General features: G+C 36.5%; 1 protein-coding gene across 1 annotated transcript in view; it reads right to left on the bottom strand.

Moving 5' to 3' along the window:
• TXNDC16 (thioredoxin domain containing 16) overlaps positions 1-22,166 on the bottom strand; it is a 123,391-nt gene that overhangs the window by 7,975 nt on the left and 93,250 nt on the right. Inside the window, exons 17-20 of the mRNA XM_011961803.1 lie at positions 20,684-20,768; positions 18,916-19,054; positions 6,584-6,744; positions 5,201-5,391 (exon numbers count right to left, since the gene is read on the bottom strand). Coding sequence (XP_011817193.1) covers positions 5,201-5,391; positions 6,584-6,744; positions 18,916-19,054; positions 20,684-20,768 — 576 coding nt within the window. The remainder of the gene's footprint in view (positions 1-5,200; positions 5,392-6,583; positions 6,745-18,915; positions 19,055-20,683; positions 20,769-22,166) is intronic.

Below are 22,166 nucleotides of genomic sequence, written 5' to 3' on the forward strand. Positions count from 1 at the left end.
CATGGATGCAGCTGGAAACCATCATTCTCAGCAAACTATCACAAGAACAGAAAACCAAACACCGCATGTTCTCACTCATAGGTGGGAACTGAACAATCAGATTACTTGGACTCTGGAAGGGGAACATCACACACTGGGGCCTATTATGGGAAGGGGGGAGGTGGGAGGGATGGCATTGGGAGTTACACCTGATGTAAATGGCGACTTGATGGGTGCTGATGAGTTGATGGGTGCAGCACACCAACATGGCACAAGTATACGTATGTAACAAACCTGTACGTTGTGCACATGTACCCTAGAACTTTAATAAAAAAGAAAAAAATAATAAAAATTAAAAAAAAAAAAAAAGAATTGCCAGTGGCCACAGTTTCACAGAAATTAAGATATGGAACAAGTAAGGTTGAGGTGGAAACCAGTGACACCATGTTACTGATTTAGACTATTTCCAGAATGTCCCTACAACCCATCCCACCCCAACCCCATCTCAGAACACCACTGATGGCAAAGATCTATCTACCAGAGATGCTAAGAGCAGACACCGCTAACATAGAAGGCAGAATCCAATACACAGAGACTGTTCAGTTTTCTTCTTCCTGCTGCAGAGGCTACAGGATTAATTTAAGAATAGGAGCAGTGATGCACAGAAATGATGGAAACCCACAAAGAATGAGCTGGCAAAGACATTAACAAAATTGCAATCGAAGACATGCCAGTCTCTCAGAAAACTCACAAGTATTACACTGATTCTTTCCTCTGGGTAATGGTTTGAGCTGAGGAATCAAAGCCCTCAGGTATGTTCCTTGCAGGAAAAGATCTTTACATAGGTGATGATAATATATTAGAGTTTACACTTTACAAAGTGCCTCTGCATACATCTTTTAAATAACTATGTGATGTACTCAGAGTGGAAACTATTAAACTCATTTTATAGTTGTAGAGGAGGAAACCAAGAATGACTTGCCTAGAGCCACATAGTAATCAAGGAAGCTAGGTCAGGAGCTCAGGTTTCTATGTTTTGAACATGTCCTTTTTTTTGTTTTGTTTTGTTTTTTTAAGTAATTCTGTTTGAGAAGCATTCTAGCACTAGCTACACATAATCATGACTTAGAGTCCATGGGAACTCTGTGTCACTGCAGCTGCAAAATTACAATACTCATTTGATTCTATAAAATAGCAATGCAGACAGTGAAGTGAACACAGACTTTCTGAGGAGTTTAACAGCTACAGCTGAAAAGATCCCTATACCATGTGGTGAGAATGAAGCAGTCAAAGATAAGTGATAACTACAGAAAGGTCTCCTTCCAGATCCACTTAAACAAAATATTGAATTGAATTTAATTAATTCTGTCCCATTTCCTAGGAAAATATTAAAACCAATACATTACCTCAGAAAATTAAGACAAAAATACCATCTAAAGGAACCCAAAACAGCCAAAATCCTCTTGAAAATGAAGAACAGGGACAGGTGCAGTGGCTTATGCCTGTAATCCCAACACTTGGGGGGCTGAGGAGGGAGTGTTGCTTGAGGCCAGCAGTTCCAGACCAGCCTGGACAACACAGTGAGACCCTGTCTCTACAAAAACAGAAACAAAGACAAAAACAAAAAAAACAAAGCCAGGCTTGGTGGTGCATGCATGTAGTGCTAGCTACTTGGAAGGCCGAGGTAGGAGAATCCCTTGAGCCCAGGAGTTCAGGGCTGTAGTGAGTAATGATTGCACCCCTGCACTCCAGCCTTGGAGACAGAGTGAGACCCTGTCTCAAAAAGAAATAACAAAACACAAATAAAAGAAAATGAAAAACAAAGTTGGAGTAATCAAATTTCCCAATTTTAAAACCTACTACAAAGCTACAATAATCAAGACAGTGCAGTACTAGCATAAAGACAGGCACAAAACCATACACATGTATGCTCATAGCAGCATTATTCATAATCACCATAAGTAAAGGCAACCCAATTGTCCATCAACTAAGGAATAAACAAAATGTGACATATCCATGCAGTGGAATATTCATCCATAAAAAGGAATGAACTGCTGGTTCATGCTATAACGTGGTTGATCCTTGAAAACCTTGTAAGTGAAAGAAGCCAGACCATAAGAAGCCACATATTATATGATACCATTTATATGAAATGTCTAGATTAGGCAAATCCATAGAACTATAAAATAGATGAGTGGGTGCCAAAGGGTGGACAGAGGAGAAAATTGAGAGTGACTGCTAATGGGTATGGGGTTTCTTTTTGGGGTGATGAAAATGTTCTGGAATTCAACAATGGTAGTAGTTGCATGGTCTTGAGAATGCATGAAAAAGTACTGAATTGTACACTCTAAAAGGGTGAATTTTATGGTATATGAATTATATTTCAATAATATGATTTTAATATAATCCATATTTTATTTAAGCATAATATGTTTGTTAAAACTGCTTAACTTGACAGAAATGAAGCAGATCACTTAGGAAGGATGGGTTTGGTGTAATGTTTGACCCTAAAATAAATATCTGATGAAATACATACAAATATACAAACTATAATGGTAGATTCATACTATACCTGATGGTTGACATAATACTGAGAATTTGTATACCAGAATGTATATGTATATACATACAAAGACACATACATACATATTTACATATATACACACACATACAAACCTTATTTCAGGATTCTGTCATGGAACAGTGTCAAAATATCATTTTAGGCTAGATCATCTAGTATCTAATAAAATCCTTATATAGTATCTAGGAGGCTTTTCGTTACATCAAATTTCATACTGTTTGTTCAATATACTATAATAATCTAGGTTACTACATGTTTACTTATTTAAACTATAGCTACCGGCCTATTGTTGCCACAACTATGTATAAATGGTTAAGATTCTAATATAAATTAATATATACACATCCAGACTACAAATATAAATTTTTCTATATTTTCAGAAAAGTAGATATTATGGTATGTTACAAGCCAGGATCATAGATTCTGGGCCAAGATCTATTTTCTTGTGGTTCAAAATTCTGGCTCTGTCCAAATCAGAAAGGAAGTTAAATTGTTTCTGTTTGCAGATAGCATGATCTTATGTATAGAAAACACCTAAAGACTCCACAAAAAGACCTCTTAGAACTAATCAACAAATTTAGTAAAGTTGCAAGATACAAAACAAACTGGACCCTTATCTCACTACTCTTAACTCAAAAGATATTAAAGACTTAAATGTAAGAACTTAAATTACTAAAATAAATTGTTAGACAAAAACATTACAGAAACTCTCCAGGATACTGGACTGGGCAAAGATTTTTTTTTTTTTTTTTTTTTGAGACGGAGTCTCCCTCTGTCACCCAGGCTGGAATGCAGTGGCATGATCTCCCTTCACTGCAAGCTCCGCCTCCCAGGTTCACGCCTTTCTCCTGCCTCAGCCTCCCAAGTAGCTGGGACTACAGGCACCTGCCACCATGCCTGGCTAATTTTTTTGTATTTTTAATAGAGATGAGATTTCAACGTGTTAGCCAGCAAAGATTTCTTAATACCCCACAAGCACAAGCAACCAAAGCAAAAATGGACAAATGGGATCACATGAAGTTAAAAAAAAGCTTCTTCACAGCAAAGGAAACAATAAACAATCAGCAATGTGAACAGATAACCCACAGAATGGAAGAAAGTATTAGCAAACTACCTGTCTGACAAGGGATTAATAGCCAGAGAATATAAGGAGCTCAAACTATCTATGGGGGAAAAAAAAAACTAATAATCTGATTTAAAAGTTGGCAAAAGATCTGAATAGACACTTCTGAAAAGAAGACATTCAAATGGAAAATAGGTCTATGAAAACAAGTATTTCTCTGATCATCAGAGAAAAGTAAATCAAACCTACAATGATATTACCTCACCCCAGTTAAAATGACTTTTATCTCAAAGGAAATAACAAATGCTGACAAGGATGCAGAGGAAACGAAAGCCTTGTACACTTTGTGGGGCTCGAGATTTCAGTGGAGAAAGTAGCTGCAGATGGGGTATAAATAGCAAGAGAACTAGAATTAGAAGTGGTGCCTGAAGGTGAAACTAAATTGCTGCAATATTATGATGAATCTTGAACGGATGCTTCTCATGAATAAGCAAGGAAAGTGGTTTCTTGAGTTGGAAACTACTGAAAATGCTATGAACATTGTTAAAATGACAGCAATGGATTTAGAATATTCCATAAACTTAATTGATAAAGCAGCAGCAGGGTTTCAAAGGATTGACTTCAATTTTGAAAGAAGTTCTACTGTGAATAAAATGCTATCAAACAGCATCATATACTACAGAGAAATCTTTTGTGAAAAGAAAGCTCAATCAATGCTGCAAACTTCATTGTTGTCTTATTGTAAGAAATTGCCACAGCCCAAACTTCAGCACTTCAGCAACTACCACCTGTCAGTTAGCAGCCATCAACACAGAGACAAGACCCTCCATCAGCCAAAAGGTTACAGTTCCCTGAAAGTTCAGATAACTGTTGGCATTTTCTAGCAATATTTTAAAATTAAAGTAAAAACATTTTTTAGACATAATGCTATTACACATTTAATAGACTATAGTGTAAACATAACTTTTACATATACTTAGAAACCAAAAAACTTGTATGATTTGCTTTATTTCAATATTTGCTTTATTGTGGTGGTCTCAAATTGAACCCACAATATCTCTGAGGTATGCCTGTACTTAGAACCAGAATTTTATATAACAATAATGTACTATTTGTAAAATATTCTCATTTTCTATAAAACCACATATTTGCTTACAGTTATAAAAAGAAAACAAGCTGGCATGCACATGGAAAAAGCTACACAAGAAATGTCCTCTGAAATTTACAATTTTAAATTTTATAAAAATAGGTGAAAGACTTATGCTTTGGTAGGCCAAAGCTCCCACTGTAACAATTTTTTTAATGGCATAAATTACCAAAATCATGTTTGAATACACTGGTGATCTATACAAACAACATGGACTCAATGAATTAAAATTCAAGAAATAGGCCTTCATAGGGGAGCCGATCACTGACTGAAGTCTTGCACCTTTGGCTTCCCAGTCAGAGACTGTCCACATGGATGATGCTACCAGCATTTTAATAACTCATCCTACCATTCTTTTGCTATATTTAGAGTTTAACATTTATGGAACAAAATACAGAACTACATGTATTAAACAAAACAGAAAACTTACTGATATGATTTTCTAGTCCTGCTTCTAATTTCTTCAGCCACAGTACAAGGTTTTCTTCAATTATAGCCTGGTCTGAAGGAAATGCAAATACTTGGCCACCTGAATGCAGATTCACCAAAACAAGAAGAGGAAGGGGAGGCAGAGGATCAAAATATGCCTGCAAGATTCCTTTCCCCACTGGAGTATTCTTTCTGCAAAAAGAAACAATTGAACGTATTAATGTTTATTTCTACAACAAAATAATGAAAATAGTAACTTGTAGAACATTAAGTTCTACATGATACTACTTTTAATTAGTATCATGCCAGTAAGTTCACTTTATGAAAAGATGTACTAAAAACCAAGAGGTCTACGACTATGTTATTAGTAATTGGATTCTTTAAAAGTTTCTTTTTAACATGGGGCACTTTGTTTGACTTAGGAGAAAAGCGGCAGCCAATGACAATTTTAATGAAAAGCAGGCATAGCCCAAAGGCTTGTCAATTTAGGCTTGACACAACCAATATTTTCCTTCCAACATTTGGCCAAGTATCTGATCATATATCAGCTCAAACATCAAATGATTACATAACTAGAAGATAACAAGATACTTATTTTTATAAATACTTCTTTTCCATAAAATTGTGCCTTTTCTCAGGAAAAAAAGAAGACATTAATTTCAAATTAAAGAAGTAGAAATAATTATGTTCATACAAGGAAACTCTAAGTTAAAGATACTTAGTTTTCCTAATGTAACACATTCCACATTTTATAACATAATATTTTACTCTGAGATACCCATAATGATAATTGCCTGGGAAAATGTTGCCTCAAGCAGTAGAATGCACTGTGAAACTCTTCACAGCAAAAATGTACACTGCACCATTTCTGTTATTTTTCAAATGAGTCTAAAGAATAAAATGCGTCTTTCATCTGATGAATCTGAACAAGAAACAGTATATTATTTGTGAATTTTGTTCAGACATTAAATGTAACACAATCCATACATCTAGAAAACATACTAGGAAATATTGCTGATGAATGCACTGAAATCTGTCTAAACTTTAAAAATATAGAAGTACAGAAAAAGGAACTGAAGGAAAAGGTCAAAAATCACAATGTTTACATTCTGTATTTGCCAAATTTTCTCAATGGGCATCAATTCCTTTTAAAAATCAGAACAATTATTGCTTTTAAAAATTTACTGTAGAATAAAATTCAATCTAAAATAAGGTAATCTTTGGACTCTGTTTGGGGGAGTTTAGTTACTAAAATATCATGGTAACATATTTGGTTCCATAAAATTAACTCCAAAGAGTTAGAGAGTTTCGTTTCCTAACGAAAATGTAATAATTATTAAACTTTCTTTACCTCTTACATATTAAAAAATAAAAACATACTTACAGATTTAACCAGCAAGGGGTAAGTGAATCCAAGTATTTCTGCTTTACCAGTGTCAATATTGCTTTTTTATATTGAGGATTTATGCTGCCATCACTGAACAAAATCAATAATGGTTTCTGAAGTCTGAAATAACTGGGAAGATTTTCCACAGTGATTTCTGGCTGTCAAAGAAAAGGAATAACAACAACAAAAAATTCATGGGGGATGATAATGCATACAATAGAAAACATTCAAATCGCTCAGTCAATTTTAGTTTGTAAAATGTAATTCAAATATATTTTCACTTAAGTAGAGATTTTACTATATTAATAACTATGAATCTCAATCTTCTCATTCAATCTCACCTCATCTGAGTTATTTTAAAAATAAAACTACTTACAGAATTTGAGAATAAATTAATTTAAGGGAGTCCCCTGTTTTACAAGATGTAACACTTCTAATAATTTATTATGCTAAAGTTTGGACCAGATTAACCAATATACACATCACAATTGTTATATTTTTCCTCTAACATAAAAATTTTGAAGAAAACTGTAAGCTGAAAAAATATTTTAACATCTATCATTACTTAATAAATAAAAATAGATAAAATTTTACTTTTTCTAATATTATGGTTAAACTCATAAAATAACCAAAAAAACGCTAAAACAAATCCAAATACCAATCTCGTTTCTTTTGAGTTTAAAATAACTGAAAGAATTTAATACGAAATTAGAAATCTAATCCTTTTATCATTTTTATTATTAATTAAAAGATAGGCAGCTGGGAGCGATGGCTCATGCCTGTAATCCCAGCATTTTGGGAGGCCGAGGCAGGCGGATTGCCTGAGGTCAGGAGTTCGAGACCAGCCTCGCCAACACGGCAAAACCCCGTCTCTATTAAAAATACAAAAATTAGCTGGGCACGGTGGGGCATGCCTGTAATCCCAGCTACTCTGGAGGCTGAGGCAGGAGAATCACTTGAACCCAGAAGATGGAGGTTGCAGTGAGCTGAGATTGTTCCACAGCACTTCAGCCTGGGCAACAGGTGAGACTTTGTCTCAAAAACAAAAACAACAAGAAGAATAAAAACAAGACTGGGGGGGGTAATCAGTCTCCTGCAATTCGCCCATGCTATGCACATTAAAATAAAATTCTGTATGCCTTTTTTCGTATTAATCTGCCTTTTTAACGTTATTTTCATGGAACCTTCAGAGGACAAAGAGGAAGCTTTCTTTTGGCCACTGCACTCTTTTTATCTTAGAAATACTTCCTGTCTCCACTCACCTCCCACTCAAGGAAGGGCCCAAAATTCTATTATATTAATATTAGCAGTAACAACTGTCTATCCTCTCTTTCTATTCTCTCTTTCACACCTTTCTGTAATGGGGTAGACTTAAACAGTCACTTGATTACAAGTCAGAATCCCAGGTTCTAGATTCAGGGAATTGTCACAGCTATAAAACTTTGAGCAAATCACTCTGTACCCCAGTTTTTAAATCTGTGAAATGAGGGAATTGAAGGAAAAAAAATAAAAGATAATAACTATTTTTAAATGTATTTGTAGAAGACAATTTGTCTAAGCTGTTAGTAACAACAATTGGAAAGTGCAACAACAATGCTAATACATTTAGGATTAAAAATAGCAATGACATAGAATAATAAAGCCTTCTACCATTATCCATTTTTAGTTTCATGTTCATTATTTCATTCTCTGGATACACCTGTGATCTAGATACATCATCCCATATCAGATAGATAACCCCCAGCTGACATATGGGGAAGGTGACACAGAGACTAACTTGCTTAAGTCACCACAGCTACACAGGGGGAAGGAGTGATGCTAGAATCCAGGCATTCTGCTCACCAGTTTCCCCTTTCTTTAGATCGCACTACAAATTCAGATGAACTTGTTTTCAATGTTGTCAACCACCTCTACATATAGTCCTAGTTCATCTTGAAGTACCAAATTCTGGCATATAACTTTCCTTATTCAGTTCTCAAAGTCGCTTGCATTTGCCCATTCTCATTTTTCTTTTAATTCTTTCTCTTTCACACTCAAAACCTCCTTCTTACACCTTCCTCTTTCATGGCTTAAATCTCAGATCACTTTTTCTCCAAATCCCCCTATGTTGTCTTCTTGTGTTAGCTTTCATCCTTTAATCTTCTATTTGAGTTAGATCCCTCTCCTAAATTTTCACAGATCTCTTATTGAACAAGCAGAAATATTAGGTGAGACGAGTTACCATTGCTCAATTCAAACATTTATTGAGTATAAAGTTCAAGATGTTATGCTGGGTGCTGAATCTATAAAGAAATAAGATCTTTTCCTTGCCTTCAAAGAGTTCATACTTTAGAAGAGGGGAGAGGTAAGTATACAGACTGCTATAATAAAAAATTTAATGTATGACAATAAGAAAATATATTGGTTCGAAATTAAGCTAAAATCACAAGGTAGGTGTGGTGGTTAATACTGAGTGTCAACTTGATTGGATTGAAGGATGCAAAGTATTGATCCTGGGTATATCTATGAGGGTGTTGTCAAAGATTAACATATGAGTCAGTGGGCCTGAAAAGGCAGACCCACCCTAATCGGGGTGGGCACCATCTAATCAGCTGCCAGCACAAATAGAAAAAACACAAAACAAAAAGTAAAAAGACTAGACTGGCCTAGTCTCCCAGCCTACATCTTCTCCTGTGCTGTATGCTTCCTGCCCTTGAACATTGAACTCTAAGTTCTTCAGTTTTGGGACTCGGACTGCCTCTCCTTGCTCCTCAGCTTGCAGATGGCCTGTTGTGGGACCTTGTGATTTTATGAGTTAAAACTTAATAAACTCCCTTTTATATATAGCTATCCTATTAGTTCTGTCCCTCTAGAGAAACCTGACTAATAGAGTAGGGGAGCTTATGGATGATTTTAGGAATTGATATTTGAGCTGGACCCTGGATAAAGAAGGTCTCGTGTGTGCTTGAGCAGGGATTCCAGACATAGGGAACATCATGAGGATAGGAAGAGAGCTATTAAAGCGTACATAATATTTGGGAATAGTGATAATGAAGGATGCCAGAGTTAGGCATGCAAGAGGCAAATATGACTGTGAGACCAGATGAGTAATGCCTTGATACGTATTCTAGCTCCTGGGAATACTGAGATTTCTGTATCAGATTAGTGAAACAGTTAGGCCTGTTTTTCAAAAGATGACTAACTAGAATATAAATTTGTGAAAAGAAGGACCAGTGGAAGGACCCTACTCTTTCCTATGTCTGGTCAAAAGAGAAAGACCAAGAGATGTGTGAGTTTAGAAGGAAATTGAGTTCTAAAATTAAAAACTTGGATTTAGGAATCATCAGCTGGTAGTGATGGTAGAAGCTATGGGTATGGATAAAATTTTCCAAAGAAAAAACACAGCAAAAGAAAAAAAAAGAGTTGAAGATGTAATTCTAGGGAATAAATGAGACAGAGGATGGTCAGAGGGATCAAAGAGGACTGAATTACAAAAGCCAGAAGAAAAGAGAATTTTAAGGAGGAATGGTGTAGACAACAGTTTTGACTGCTACTGAGAGGCTAAGGGGAAACACAGTTAAGAGGTCATCAAATATGGTACTTGGAAGGTGACCTTTGGCTCTCTGAGTATACAACAGGCTATAACTGTTTGGGTCCTGGTGTTCTAAACTTGTCAATAATAAAAGCATAAAAAAAGAACTCAGTTTATCTGAGAAAAATACTAAAGCTATTTCCTAACAGGAAATAGTCTTAAATATATCAATGCTTACGAGTTAGTTATTGTGTATTTTGGATTTAAGCATTATTTATCTGGCCCAATTTGTCATCAAGTTTATTAAAATAAAAACTTCACACCATAATAAAAAAATCTTCACCCTCTGGTCATCGACTCTCTTTCCTCATCCAGATGAGGGCACTAAAGTCTCTCTAAAGCCTGTTTAATCTTTATTATAGCTGTTCAGTATTAAGTTGAACACCACAAATAAAAACATTGGAAACAAACACTGTCACAATGCATATTACATTTGCTGTAACTGTAAACAGATTTTGATACTAAGTTTCTCCTCCGTTTCTAAGGTTTAACGAATATAACCTTTAAAAAATTAGAGATGAATTTTTATCCACTAGAGATGCCAAGATAAAAAGAGTAAAATGATACAAATCTTCTGTAGGGCAATACAAAAATTATCAGAAGCCTCAAAAGTGGACCTACTCTTTGGACAACCAATTCAAATTCTAGAAATTTAACCTAAATCCATAATCATAGATACACCCAAAGATTACCTAAAAGGATGTTCCCTAAATTATAAATAAAACAAAAACTAAAGACAGCTTAAATAACCAACAAGAGGAAATGAGCTAAATAAATTTTCGTACATTAGTAAACAATATTATGCAGACGTTAAAATGTGTATCTATAGTACTCGATGGAAATACCATTAATATAAAAAGGCACATAGATACATACAGAATTTTAGGTTTGGGGAAATTTTTTCCTAATGTAAACTTGGGTAGAAAAGTTATGGCTGATCATAATTTTCTTCTTTATACTTGTCTGTATTACCTGAAAAAGCCAAATAAAGGCTTATAGTAATTCCAAAAATACTACACTATGTATATTCTAAAGGAATACTTAATAACATGTCACTAATGACATAAATGTTACTTTAATAAGTGATTAAGAAAGATACATCATGAACATATCAAATCAATGATTTGATTACTTGTAACCTATAATTTTAACAGGAGGAGAGAAAGGACAAAACCAAGACCACAAAAAGACTTAATAAAGACTGCAGTCATTTAGTTGAGCCCAAAATGCAATGTCCTTTAGATCATCAAGACAAAAAACATAACAGGATATTCATTTAGCATCTATAGCTGATAAAAGTGCTCCTTGAGTCACTTTGGAAATGTAGAAAATATAAATTCTAGCTATGTTTAAATATGAAAGCAAACAACTAAAATCAGGTAATACAGGTTACATTTGTAGTGCCCTTGAATCCATTATTATATAGTCGTGCATCACATGATGTTTCAGTCAACAATGGAGTACATGTAAGATAGTGGTCCCATAAGATTATACCATGCTTTTACTGTACCTTTTCTATGTTTAGATACACAAATATTTACCATTGTTACAACTGCCTATAGTATTCAGTCCAGTAACATGCTGTACAGGTTTGTAGACTAGGAGCAATATGCTGTACCTTACAGCATAGGTACGTAGTAGGCTATACCATGTAGGTATAAGTACACTCTATAAAGTTCGTATGACAAAATCGCCTATCGATGCAATTCTCAGAAGATATCCCTGTTAAGTGATACATGACTGCACAGGTAAAACATATGAAAAAGCCTTTCATAAGACTGTTATTTTGTTCTAAAACTGTACAAATAGGAGGGTGAAGCAAGATGGCAGACTACTCTACCAGTCATCCCCTCTTCCCCTGCAATGACAGCAATTTAACAACTATCTACACAAAAAAGCACCTTCATAAGAACCAAAAATCAGGTGAGTACTCACAGTACCTGGTTTTAACTTTATATCGTTCAAAGAGGCACTGAAGAGGTAGAAAAAACAGTCTTGAATCATCAATGATACCCTTCCCCCATCCCCTGGCAGTGGCCACACTCCATGAAGAGAGAATCTATGTGTTTGGAAGAGGGAGACTGCAGCAATTATGAGACTCTGCACTGAACTCAGTGCTGCCCTGTTATAACAGAAGGCAAAACCAGACTGAAGTCAGTGGATGCTCACCCACAGTGGGTGTATTTAAACCATCTCTAGCCAGAGCAGAATTGCCCATCCTAGAAGTCAGAACTTGATTAACAGCAAGACTTGTCACCTCAGGCTGGAGTGTGCTAGGGCCCAAATAAACTTGAAAGGCAGTCTAGGCAACAAGGCCTGCAACACCTAGGTGAGTCCTAGGGCTGAAATGGGCTCAGAGCCAGTAGGACTATAAGCACATACGACCTACTGAGATATCAGCCAAGACAGCTAGGGGGGTGCTGACGCCACCTCTCCCCTAATCCCAGGCTACACAGCTTGTAGCTCTAAAAGAGACCCCTTCCTTCTGCTTAAGGAGAGGAAAGGAAAGACTGGGGAAGACTTTGTCTTGCATATTGGATACCAGCTCAGCCACAGGAAGACAGGGCCCTGGTCAGAGTTGTGAAACCCCCTTTCCAGGTCCTAGCTCTTGGATGACATTTCTAGATACACCCTGGGCCAGGAGGGAAACTGATGCCTCTATGGGAAAGGCCTAGTCCTGGCAGCATTTATCACCTGACAAGTGAAGAGCCCTTGGGTCCAGGTAGTACACTGTGGACTTGAGTAAGATTCTGAGACTTGCTGACTTCTGAGACTGTGCAGACTCAGCACATTCTTAGCTGTGGTGGCGATGGGGTGAGACTCCTTTTGCTTGAGAAAAGTAGAGGGAAAAGTAAAGGGGACTTTGTCTTGCACCATAGGTACCAGCTCTGCCACAGAAGGGTAGAACACCAAGCGGGTTTTGGGGGCCACAATTCTAGGCCTTGGCTCTTGGATGGCATTCCTGGACTTTCCCTGGGCCAGAGGCAAGCCCACTATCCTGAAGCATGAGTCCCAGGCCAGACAGCATTCACCACAAGCTGATGGAAGAGCCCTTGGGCCTTAAGGGAACATCAGCAGTAGCCTGCCAGTACTCTCTGTGGGCCTGTGGTAGCAGTGGCCATGGGGTGAGGCTCCTCTATCTTTCAAAATGGGATGGATGAGTGGGAAGGACTACATCTCATGGTTCTAGTGCTAGTTCAGCCACAGTACAATGAACACCAGGTAGATTTCTAAAGTTTTTGATTTTAGTCCCTAGTTCCCAGACAGCAACTCTGGACCCACCCTGGTCCTGGAGGAACTGACCATCCTAAAGGGAAGGACACAGGCCCAGCTGGCTTAGCCACCTCTGATTTTAGAGCCCCAGGGCCTTGAATGAACATAGGCAGTAGCCAGGGAGTGGTTACAGCAAGCCTTGGGAGAGACCCAGTACTGTGCTGGCTTCATATCTGACAGCACAGTGCCAGTGGTGGTGACCCACAAGGGTGCTTGCATCACTCCACCCCCAGCCCCAGGTGGCTCAGAACAGAGAGAGGGACTCCATTTGTTTGGGAGAAAGTAAGAGAAGAGAACAAGAGTCTCTGCCTGATAATTGTGGGAATTCTTCCAGATCCTGTCTAAGACCATCAAAAAGCAGTACCTCTATAAACCTGCAAGAACCACACTACTGCTGGGCTTGGGATGCCGACTAATGCAGATACAGTTTAAATCACAACACTGAAGTCCTTTCACACTAGAAAGCCTTCCCAAGAAGGACAGGTACAAACAAGCCCAGACTTGGAAGACTACAATAAATACATAACTCTTTAATGCCCAGACACAGACAAACATCCAACAGTATGAACAGTGTCCTGGAAAAGATGACCTCACCAAATGAACCAAATAAGACACCAGAGACCAATCCTGGAGAAACAGAGCTATGTGTCCCTTCAGACAGAGAAATCAAAATAGCTGTTTAGAGAAAACTCAAAGAAATTCAAGATAGCACAGGGAAGGAATTCAGAATTCTATCAGATAATTTTAAGAAACAGAAATAATTAAAAAGAATCCAGCAGAAATTCTGGAGCTCAAAAATGCAACTAACTATGTATTGAAGAATACATCAGAGTCCTTTAAGGGCAGAAATGATCAAGCAGAAGCAAGAATTAGTGAGCTTGAAGACAGGCTATTCATAAACAGTCAGAGGAAACAAAAGAAAAGAGAAAAAAAAATGAAGCAGGCCTACAAGATCTAGAAAATAGCCTCAAAAGGACAAATCTAAGAGTTACTGGCCTTAAAGAGTAGACAGAGAAAGAGATAGGGGTAGAGTGTATTCAAAAGATAGTTAACAGAGAATTTCCCAAACTTAGAGAAAAGTATCAATATCCAAGCACAAGAAGGTTATAAAACACTATGCAGATTTAACCCAAAGAAGATTACCTCAAGGCATAATCAAACTCCCAAAGGTCAAGGATTTAAAAAAAGGATCCTGAAAACAAGAGAAAAGAAGTATAACACACAATGTAGCTCCAATACACCTAGCAGCAGACTTTTTAGTGGAAACCTTACAGGACAGTAACATGACATATTTAAAGTGCTAAAGGAAAAAAAACTTTTACCCTAGAATGGTATATCTGATGAAAATATCCTTCAAACATGAAGGAGAAATAAAAACTTTCCCAGACAAACAAAATCTGAGGAATTTCATCAATACCAGACCTGTCCTACAAGAAATGCTAAAGAGAATGTTTCAATCAGGAAGAATAGGACATTAATGAGCAATAAAAACTCATCTGAAAGTACAAAACTCATTGCTAATGGTAAGTACGCAGTAAAACACAGAATATAATGCTTAACTGTGCTGTGTAAACTACTCTTAAATAGAAAGACTAAACAATGAACCAATCAAAAATAATAACCACAACAACTTTTCAAGACACAGATGGTATAATAAGATATAAATAGAAACAATAAAAAGTTAAAAAGCAGGACATGAAGTTAAACTAAAGTTTAACTTGAGAGTGTAGAGTTTTTATTAGTTTTCCTTTGCTTGTTTGTTTATGCAAACAGTGTTGTTATCAGTTTAAAATAACAAGTTATAAGGTAGTATTTACAAGTTTCACGGTAACTTCAAATCAAAAAACAAAATAAATACACACACACAAAAATTTTTTTAATTAAGTCATATCATCAAAGAAAATCACCTTCACTAAAAAGACGAAAGGAAGGAAGACCACAAAACAACCAAAGAACAAATAACAAAATGGCAGGAGTAAGTCCTTATTTATCAATAATAACATTAAATATAAACAGACTAAACTCTCCAATCAAAAGGCACAGAATGGCTTAAGTGATTAAAAAAAATAGTAAGATCCCATGATCAGCTGCCTAAAAGAAACACACTTCACTTATAATGATACACAAAGACTGAAAATAAAAGGACAGAAAAAGATAATCCATGCCAATGGAAACCAAAAAGAGCAGGAGTCGTTATACTAATATCAGACAAAATAGATTTCAAGACAAAAACTGTAAGCAGAGACAAATAAGGTCACTAATGATAAAGGGGTTGATATAGCAAGAAGATATAACAATTGTAAATATATATGCACCCAACACTGGAGTACCCAGGTATAAAAAGCAAGTATTATTAGGGCCAAAAATAGAGATAAACTCCAACACAATAACAGCGGAAGATTTCAACAACCCACTTTCGGCAATGGACAAATCTTCCTGACAGGAAATCAGCAAAGAAACATCAGACTTAATCTGCACTACAGACAAAACGGGCCTAATTTATAGAACATCTCATTCAATGGCTACAGATACACATTCTTCTCCTGAACACATGGATCACTGTCAAGGATAGACTTTAGGTTAAGTCACAAAACAAGTCTTAAATCATTAAAAAAAAACAAAAACAAAAACAAAAACAAAAAAATCTGAAATAATATCAAGCATCTTCTCTGGCCACAATGGAATAAAACTAGAAATCAATAACAAGAGGAATTCTGGAAACTATACAAACACATGGAAATTAAACAATATGCTCCTGAATGACCAGTGGGGTCAATGAAGAAATTAAAAAAGAAATTTTAAAATTTCTTGGAAAAAACCATACCCAAACCCATGGGATACACTGAAAGCAGTACTAAAAGGAAAGTCTATAGCAATAAGCATCTACATCAAAAAGTAGAAAAACTTCAAAGAAACAATCCAATGATACACTTAAAGAACTAAAAAAGCAAGAGCAAACCAAACCCAAAATTAGCAGAAGAAAAGAAATAATAAAGATCAAGGCAGATACAAATGAAATTGAAATGAAGAGAACAATACAAAACAACTAGGAAACAAGTTGGTTTTCTGAAAAGTTAAACAAAACTGACAAACCCTTAGTCAGACTAGCTAGGAAAAAAGAGAGAAGACCCAAATAAAATCAAAGATGAAAAAGGAGACATTACAACTGATACAGCAGAAATTCAAAAGGTCATTAGTAGCTACTATGAGCAACTATATGCCAATAAATTGGAAAATTTAGAAGAAATGGACAAATTCTTAGACACATACAACCAACCAAGACTGAACCATGAAGAAATTCAAAATCTAAATGGACCAATAACAAACAAGGAGATTGAAGCTATAATACAAAGGCTTCCAGCAAAACAAAACAACAAAAACAAAACAAAACAAAACAAAACAAAAAGGCAAAAGCTCAGGACCCAATGGCTTCACTGCTGAATTCTACCAAACAGTTAAAGAACTAATACCAATTATCAGGGAAATGCAAATCAAAACCACAATGCAATTCCACCTTACTTCTGCAAGAATGGCCATAATTTAAAAAAATAATAGGCATGGATGTGGTGAAAGGGAACACTTTTACACTGCTGGTGGAAATGTAAACTAGTACAACCACTATGGAAAACAGCTGGAGATTCCTTAAAGAACTAAAAGTGTATCTACCATTTGATTGAGCAATCCCACTACTGGCACACACACGTTTATAGCAGCACAATTTGCGATTGCAAAAATAAAGAACCAGTCCAAATGCCCATGAATCAACAAGTGGATAAGAAAATGTGTATACATATATATATATGTATACACACACACACACTGTGGACTACTATTAGCCATAAAAAGGAATGAAATAATGGCATTCGAACCAACCTGGATAGAACTGGAGACCATTATTCTAAGTAAAGCAACTCAAGAATTGAAAACCAAACATCATATGTTTATAAGTGTAAGCTAAGCTATGACGACGCAAAGGCATAAGAATGATACAATGGACATTGGGGACTTGCAGGGAAGAGTAAAAGGAGGGTGATAAAAGATACCTTTTGGATAAAAGCCTTTTTAACTGGAAATGGTGGGGAGGGTGGAAGTGGTGATGGTTAATGGGTACAAAAACTAATTTGAAAGAATAAAGAAGACCTAGTATTTGCCAGTACGACAGGGTAATATAGTAAAAAAATAATTGTTCATTTAAAAATAACTAAATGAGTAAATTGGATTGTTTGAAACACAAAGGGTAAACACTTGAGGTAATGGATACCCTATTTACCCTGATGCGACTACAATGCATTGCATGCTTGTATCAAAATACGTCATGTGGCCAGGTGCAGTGGCTCATGTCTGTAATCTCAGCACTTTGGGAGGCCAAGGCAGGAGGATCACTTGAGCTCAGGAGTTCCAGACCAGCCTGGGCAACATGGTGAAACCCTGTCTCTACAAAAAAACTCCAAAATTATCCTGTGTGGTGGCACATGCCTGTAGTCCTGGCTACTTGGGAAGCTGAGGCATGAGAATCACTTGACACCGGAAGGCAGAGGTTGCAGTGAGCCGAGATCATGCCATTGCACTCCAGCCTGGGTGATGGAAGTGAAACTCTGTCTTTAAAAAAAAAAAAAAGCTCAGGTAACCCATAAATATATTCATCTACTATGTACCCAGAAAAATTAGAAATTAAATTATTTTTAAAAACCAGGCTGGGCATGGTGGCTTATGGCTGTAATCCCAGTACTTTGGGAGGCTGAGGCAGGCAGATCACTTGAGGTCAGGAGTTCGAGACCAGCCTGGCCAACATGGTGAAACCTTGTATCTACTAAAAACACACATACAAAAAATAGCCAGGTGTAGTAGTGAGCGCCTGTAATCCCAGCTACTCAGGAGGCTGAGGCAGGAGAATTACTTGAACCCAGGAGGCGGAGGTTGCTGAGAGCTGAGATCGCGGCAACAGAGTGAGACCCATCTCAAAAACAAAACAAAAAAACCCATGTAAATAATAAGAATAGTAATTAACATCTGTTGAATGCTTACCAAGGGCTAAACATTGTACACAAAGCACTGTCAAATCATGTCTCATTCAGTCCTCACAGTAACTGTCTGCAGCAGATGCTACTATGAGCTACATTTTATGCATGCGAAAACTGAAGAACAGAGAAGTTAACCTACACTCAGTAAGAAATGAACCAACGATTTGAAGCTGGGCAGGCTGACCTTCCAGAATACACATGCTTTATAACATGTGTCACCCTGGATTAAGCACGTGAACTGAACTTCAGCCACACTAGTCACAGCAAGACGCAGACTTTTAGCAATGGACTCAAAATGCTGTATGCATAATGACTAAACAATAAAACAGAACAATCCAGTGAATCCTCAGCTCACAAATCACCAAGCCCTGTACCAGCAAAAAATGGAAAAATGTGTATTCACATATGCTATCTTTGATCTAGATTTTATTTCAAGTATCATCCTTATCATAAAACATACTCACAAACATTTCCAGGAGTGCATCTGTTACTATTTGAACTATGTCTTCTGCATGGGTGTTAGCTAGTGGGATGCTCTCTATTTTGCCTTCTGTGTGTCTGGCAAGCAGAAGGGCTGGAAGACTTGCAGCATATTTGTTTGACCTATGGAGAAAGGTAGTATTAAAATTCACGATCAAAATCTAGCACATCAAAAACATGAAAATCTAGGCTAGGAGATCACAATGCGAGGCAGCAAATGGGAAGTCCTACTGCTAAGGAAAAAAATGAACTCAATTTCCAAACAAACTTATCTTCTATGACAACCTACATTAAAAGAAAGCAACAGGTAATAATCTATAACAAACTAGATTTTTAAAAAGCAACAAGGCAGTAATCCAGTCAGATTTTTTTCTATACAACTTACTCAACAAGAAAATAAATCAGATTTGGAACACAGTGAATGGTTCTCAACCTTTCTGGACTTGCTCACCACACTGCTGAGTAAGAAAATGGGCATTTATGAGAAACCTACTATCTGCCAGGCACTATACTAGGTATTTCAATTACGTTTTTATTTAACTTTCAGAACTAAAGTGGCCATTATGATCTCATTTTGCAGATGAGGAAATAGGACTTAGAGAGTGATAAATGGCAGACACAGACTTCAAATGAGGTGTCCCTGACACAGAGTCTGGTCCTGACATAGTTTCTCCACTGAAACAAGAGCCCAAATCCACCCTCCCACAGTCCCTTTCACTAACTAAACCTAAATGAAAATTATCTAAATAGGAAGAAAGCTTTGTGTAAAATTACTAGTGAGGTAGTCACGTATAATAACTTAATTCACGCCAGAACAAAGTATAGACATTATAATAACATAAGCATTAGTTGAGAGGCCAGTTTTCAGATCACTTAAAGGAACCTCTTAGTCGACCAGCTGGTTATAAACAAAACACTGAAAACTACTGGTCTAGGTCTTTGGACCACAGCTAAATGCACAATGACAGCAGAGTAGAAGATTGTGGGTGATTACCCATTGTCAGATGTACAGTCCTCACATTTCCTTCTTCAATATATACTTTATGAAAATCAGTGATTTCACATATAGAACAAAAGCCTGATCACCAAGAGCATATGTCTCCAGTGTTCAAGATGGAAGATTTAAGTTTAGATATCACAATTAGGAATTTACAGTCAGAAGCTAAGACAGACCAACTACTGGGGCTTAGTATGTACACCTATACCTGAAAATGGGCCATAGAGAATGTGTTGTGTATTAATAATAATCTCCAAATTTGCAGTTCAGTCCTTCATTCTATAGCAACTAAAATATTTTGGTAGTCCATAGAAGTCCCATCTTCTAAAGATAACGTAATTTAAGAGGCTAAAAAAGCACTGATTTTTATACACACACATACACACACACCCACACACACCCACTCACCCACCCAGGGGGTAAATAAAAACTCAGATGGTAAAATTTATCCCAAACTATGATAACTCCAAAGAACCACACTGTAGGTAACAGAACCCAAAGAGGAAAATTTTTAGAGGAGGATGGTGAAGTATGAATCCAAGATTGCCCCATGGGGGCTTTGGTCTACAGTAAAAGAATATCTAAAGAATCTATGGTACTTCCCAAGTACTTTATTTCCTAGAAGGAAATAAAAAATATTTCTTTAGATTGCTATCTTATTTTCCTCCATCAGCTGTGCAAATATAAGCAATTATTAGATAACATTATTTTGCATAATTTATTCTTCCCTAAAATTAAAAGAGCAATAAACTTACAGTAGCAAAACATCTTCTTCAGAATAAATTCCAGTGATAACATATCCTTTTAGGTAGTTTCCTGCTTCACTAAAATCTTCTTTTGCTATAAATACATAGAGAAGACAGAAATCTGAAACCTTTATAATTGTGTATGCTATTCAACTGACGAAGAGATTTATAGATGGTAGTATTCCATTATTAATTAATTACAAATATAAATATTTAAGTGCAGAAGACATATAATTTAGTGGTTCCAAAATAAATCTGTATTCTCTTTATGGCATAGGATTACTAAAGAAATGTCAATTGATAGAATGCAACATGGTTTCCAAAACAAATCTACTTTAAATGCAATTTCATAAGATTTATAGCACTCTAATCATAGTTACTGAATAAATACTTTTTGCTTTTTAATTTACTCCTATGGCAGAGTAAATGGAGACAGCTGTCTTATTTGTAGCCTGAAAAGAGAAGTAGGTATGTAAAATGATATGCAGATTAAAACCATAAAATCTAAAAGTATCTATATGCATAAAAAAATAGAAGACTGAAAATTCTAGCCCTCTAACAGTGTCTGTGTTAGGGTTGTGCAATTACAAGGGATTCTGTGTCTTTTAAAAAAACAATTCCTACATTTTCTCTAATGTGTTTTCATTAGTTTTGAACTTTAATTTGTATTGTCTTTTCTCATTTGTTAGAATGTACATATTCAAAATACAAACTATTTCTATAAATTTCTGAATACATTTTCATAAATAATAGCATACTCTGGATCTTGTTAATAATGACTATCCTATAACCAAGAAGCAAGTCTGAATTAAATCATTGTAGACTAATGAGAAAAGCACAGAGGTGGACTTATAGGTCAAATTCTTGCCAAGTGAAGGCCAAATGATAGTTCAATTCATACATGAAAGATTCATAGCAGTCGAATAGAAAAATACTGATGGAAGAATGAGTCACACAGCACCTACTAGGTTAGGCATGCTGAACCCAAAGATCTGTACCTCAGCAGTCAGCACTACATTCATGATGTAAGCATTCAACACTGTCAACATCGGGTAACCACAAGATTATTTTCTTTAAAAAGGGTACATACTTTCCATAAGATTAAGCAATACTGTCTGTAGGAAAGCAAACTTACTAGCGTAGCTCAGTAGGCAGCACGGGGAACTCATTTACAATCACAGCTTTAATGAGAAAACAGGCCAGGTGCGGTAGCTCACGCCTGTAATCCCAGCACTCTGGGAGGCAAGGTGGGTGGATCACTTGAGGACAGGAGTTTGAGATCAGCCTGGCCAACATGGTGAAACCCTGTCTCTACTAAAATACAAAAATTAGCTGGGCATGGTGGCATGCGCCTGTAGTCCCAGCTACTAAGGAGGCTGAGGCATGAGAATCACTTGAAATTTGGGAGAAGGAGAATGCAGTGAGCCGAGATCGTGCCACTGCACTCCAGCCTGGGTGACAGAGAGAGACTCCGTCTCAAAAAAATATATAG

The sequence above is a fragment of the Colobus angolensis genome, unplaced genomic scaffold, assembly GCF_000951035.1.
Source record: "Colobus angolensis palliatus isolate OR3802 unplaced genomic scaffold, Cang.pa_1.0 Scaffold57, whole genome shotgun sequence".
Taxonomy (NCBI): domain Eukaryota; kingdom Metazoa; phylum Chordata; class Mammalia; order Primates; family Cercopithecidae; genus Colobus; species Colobus angolensis.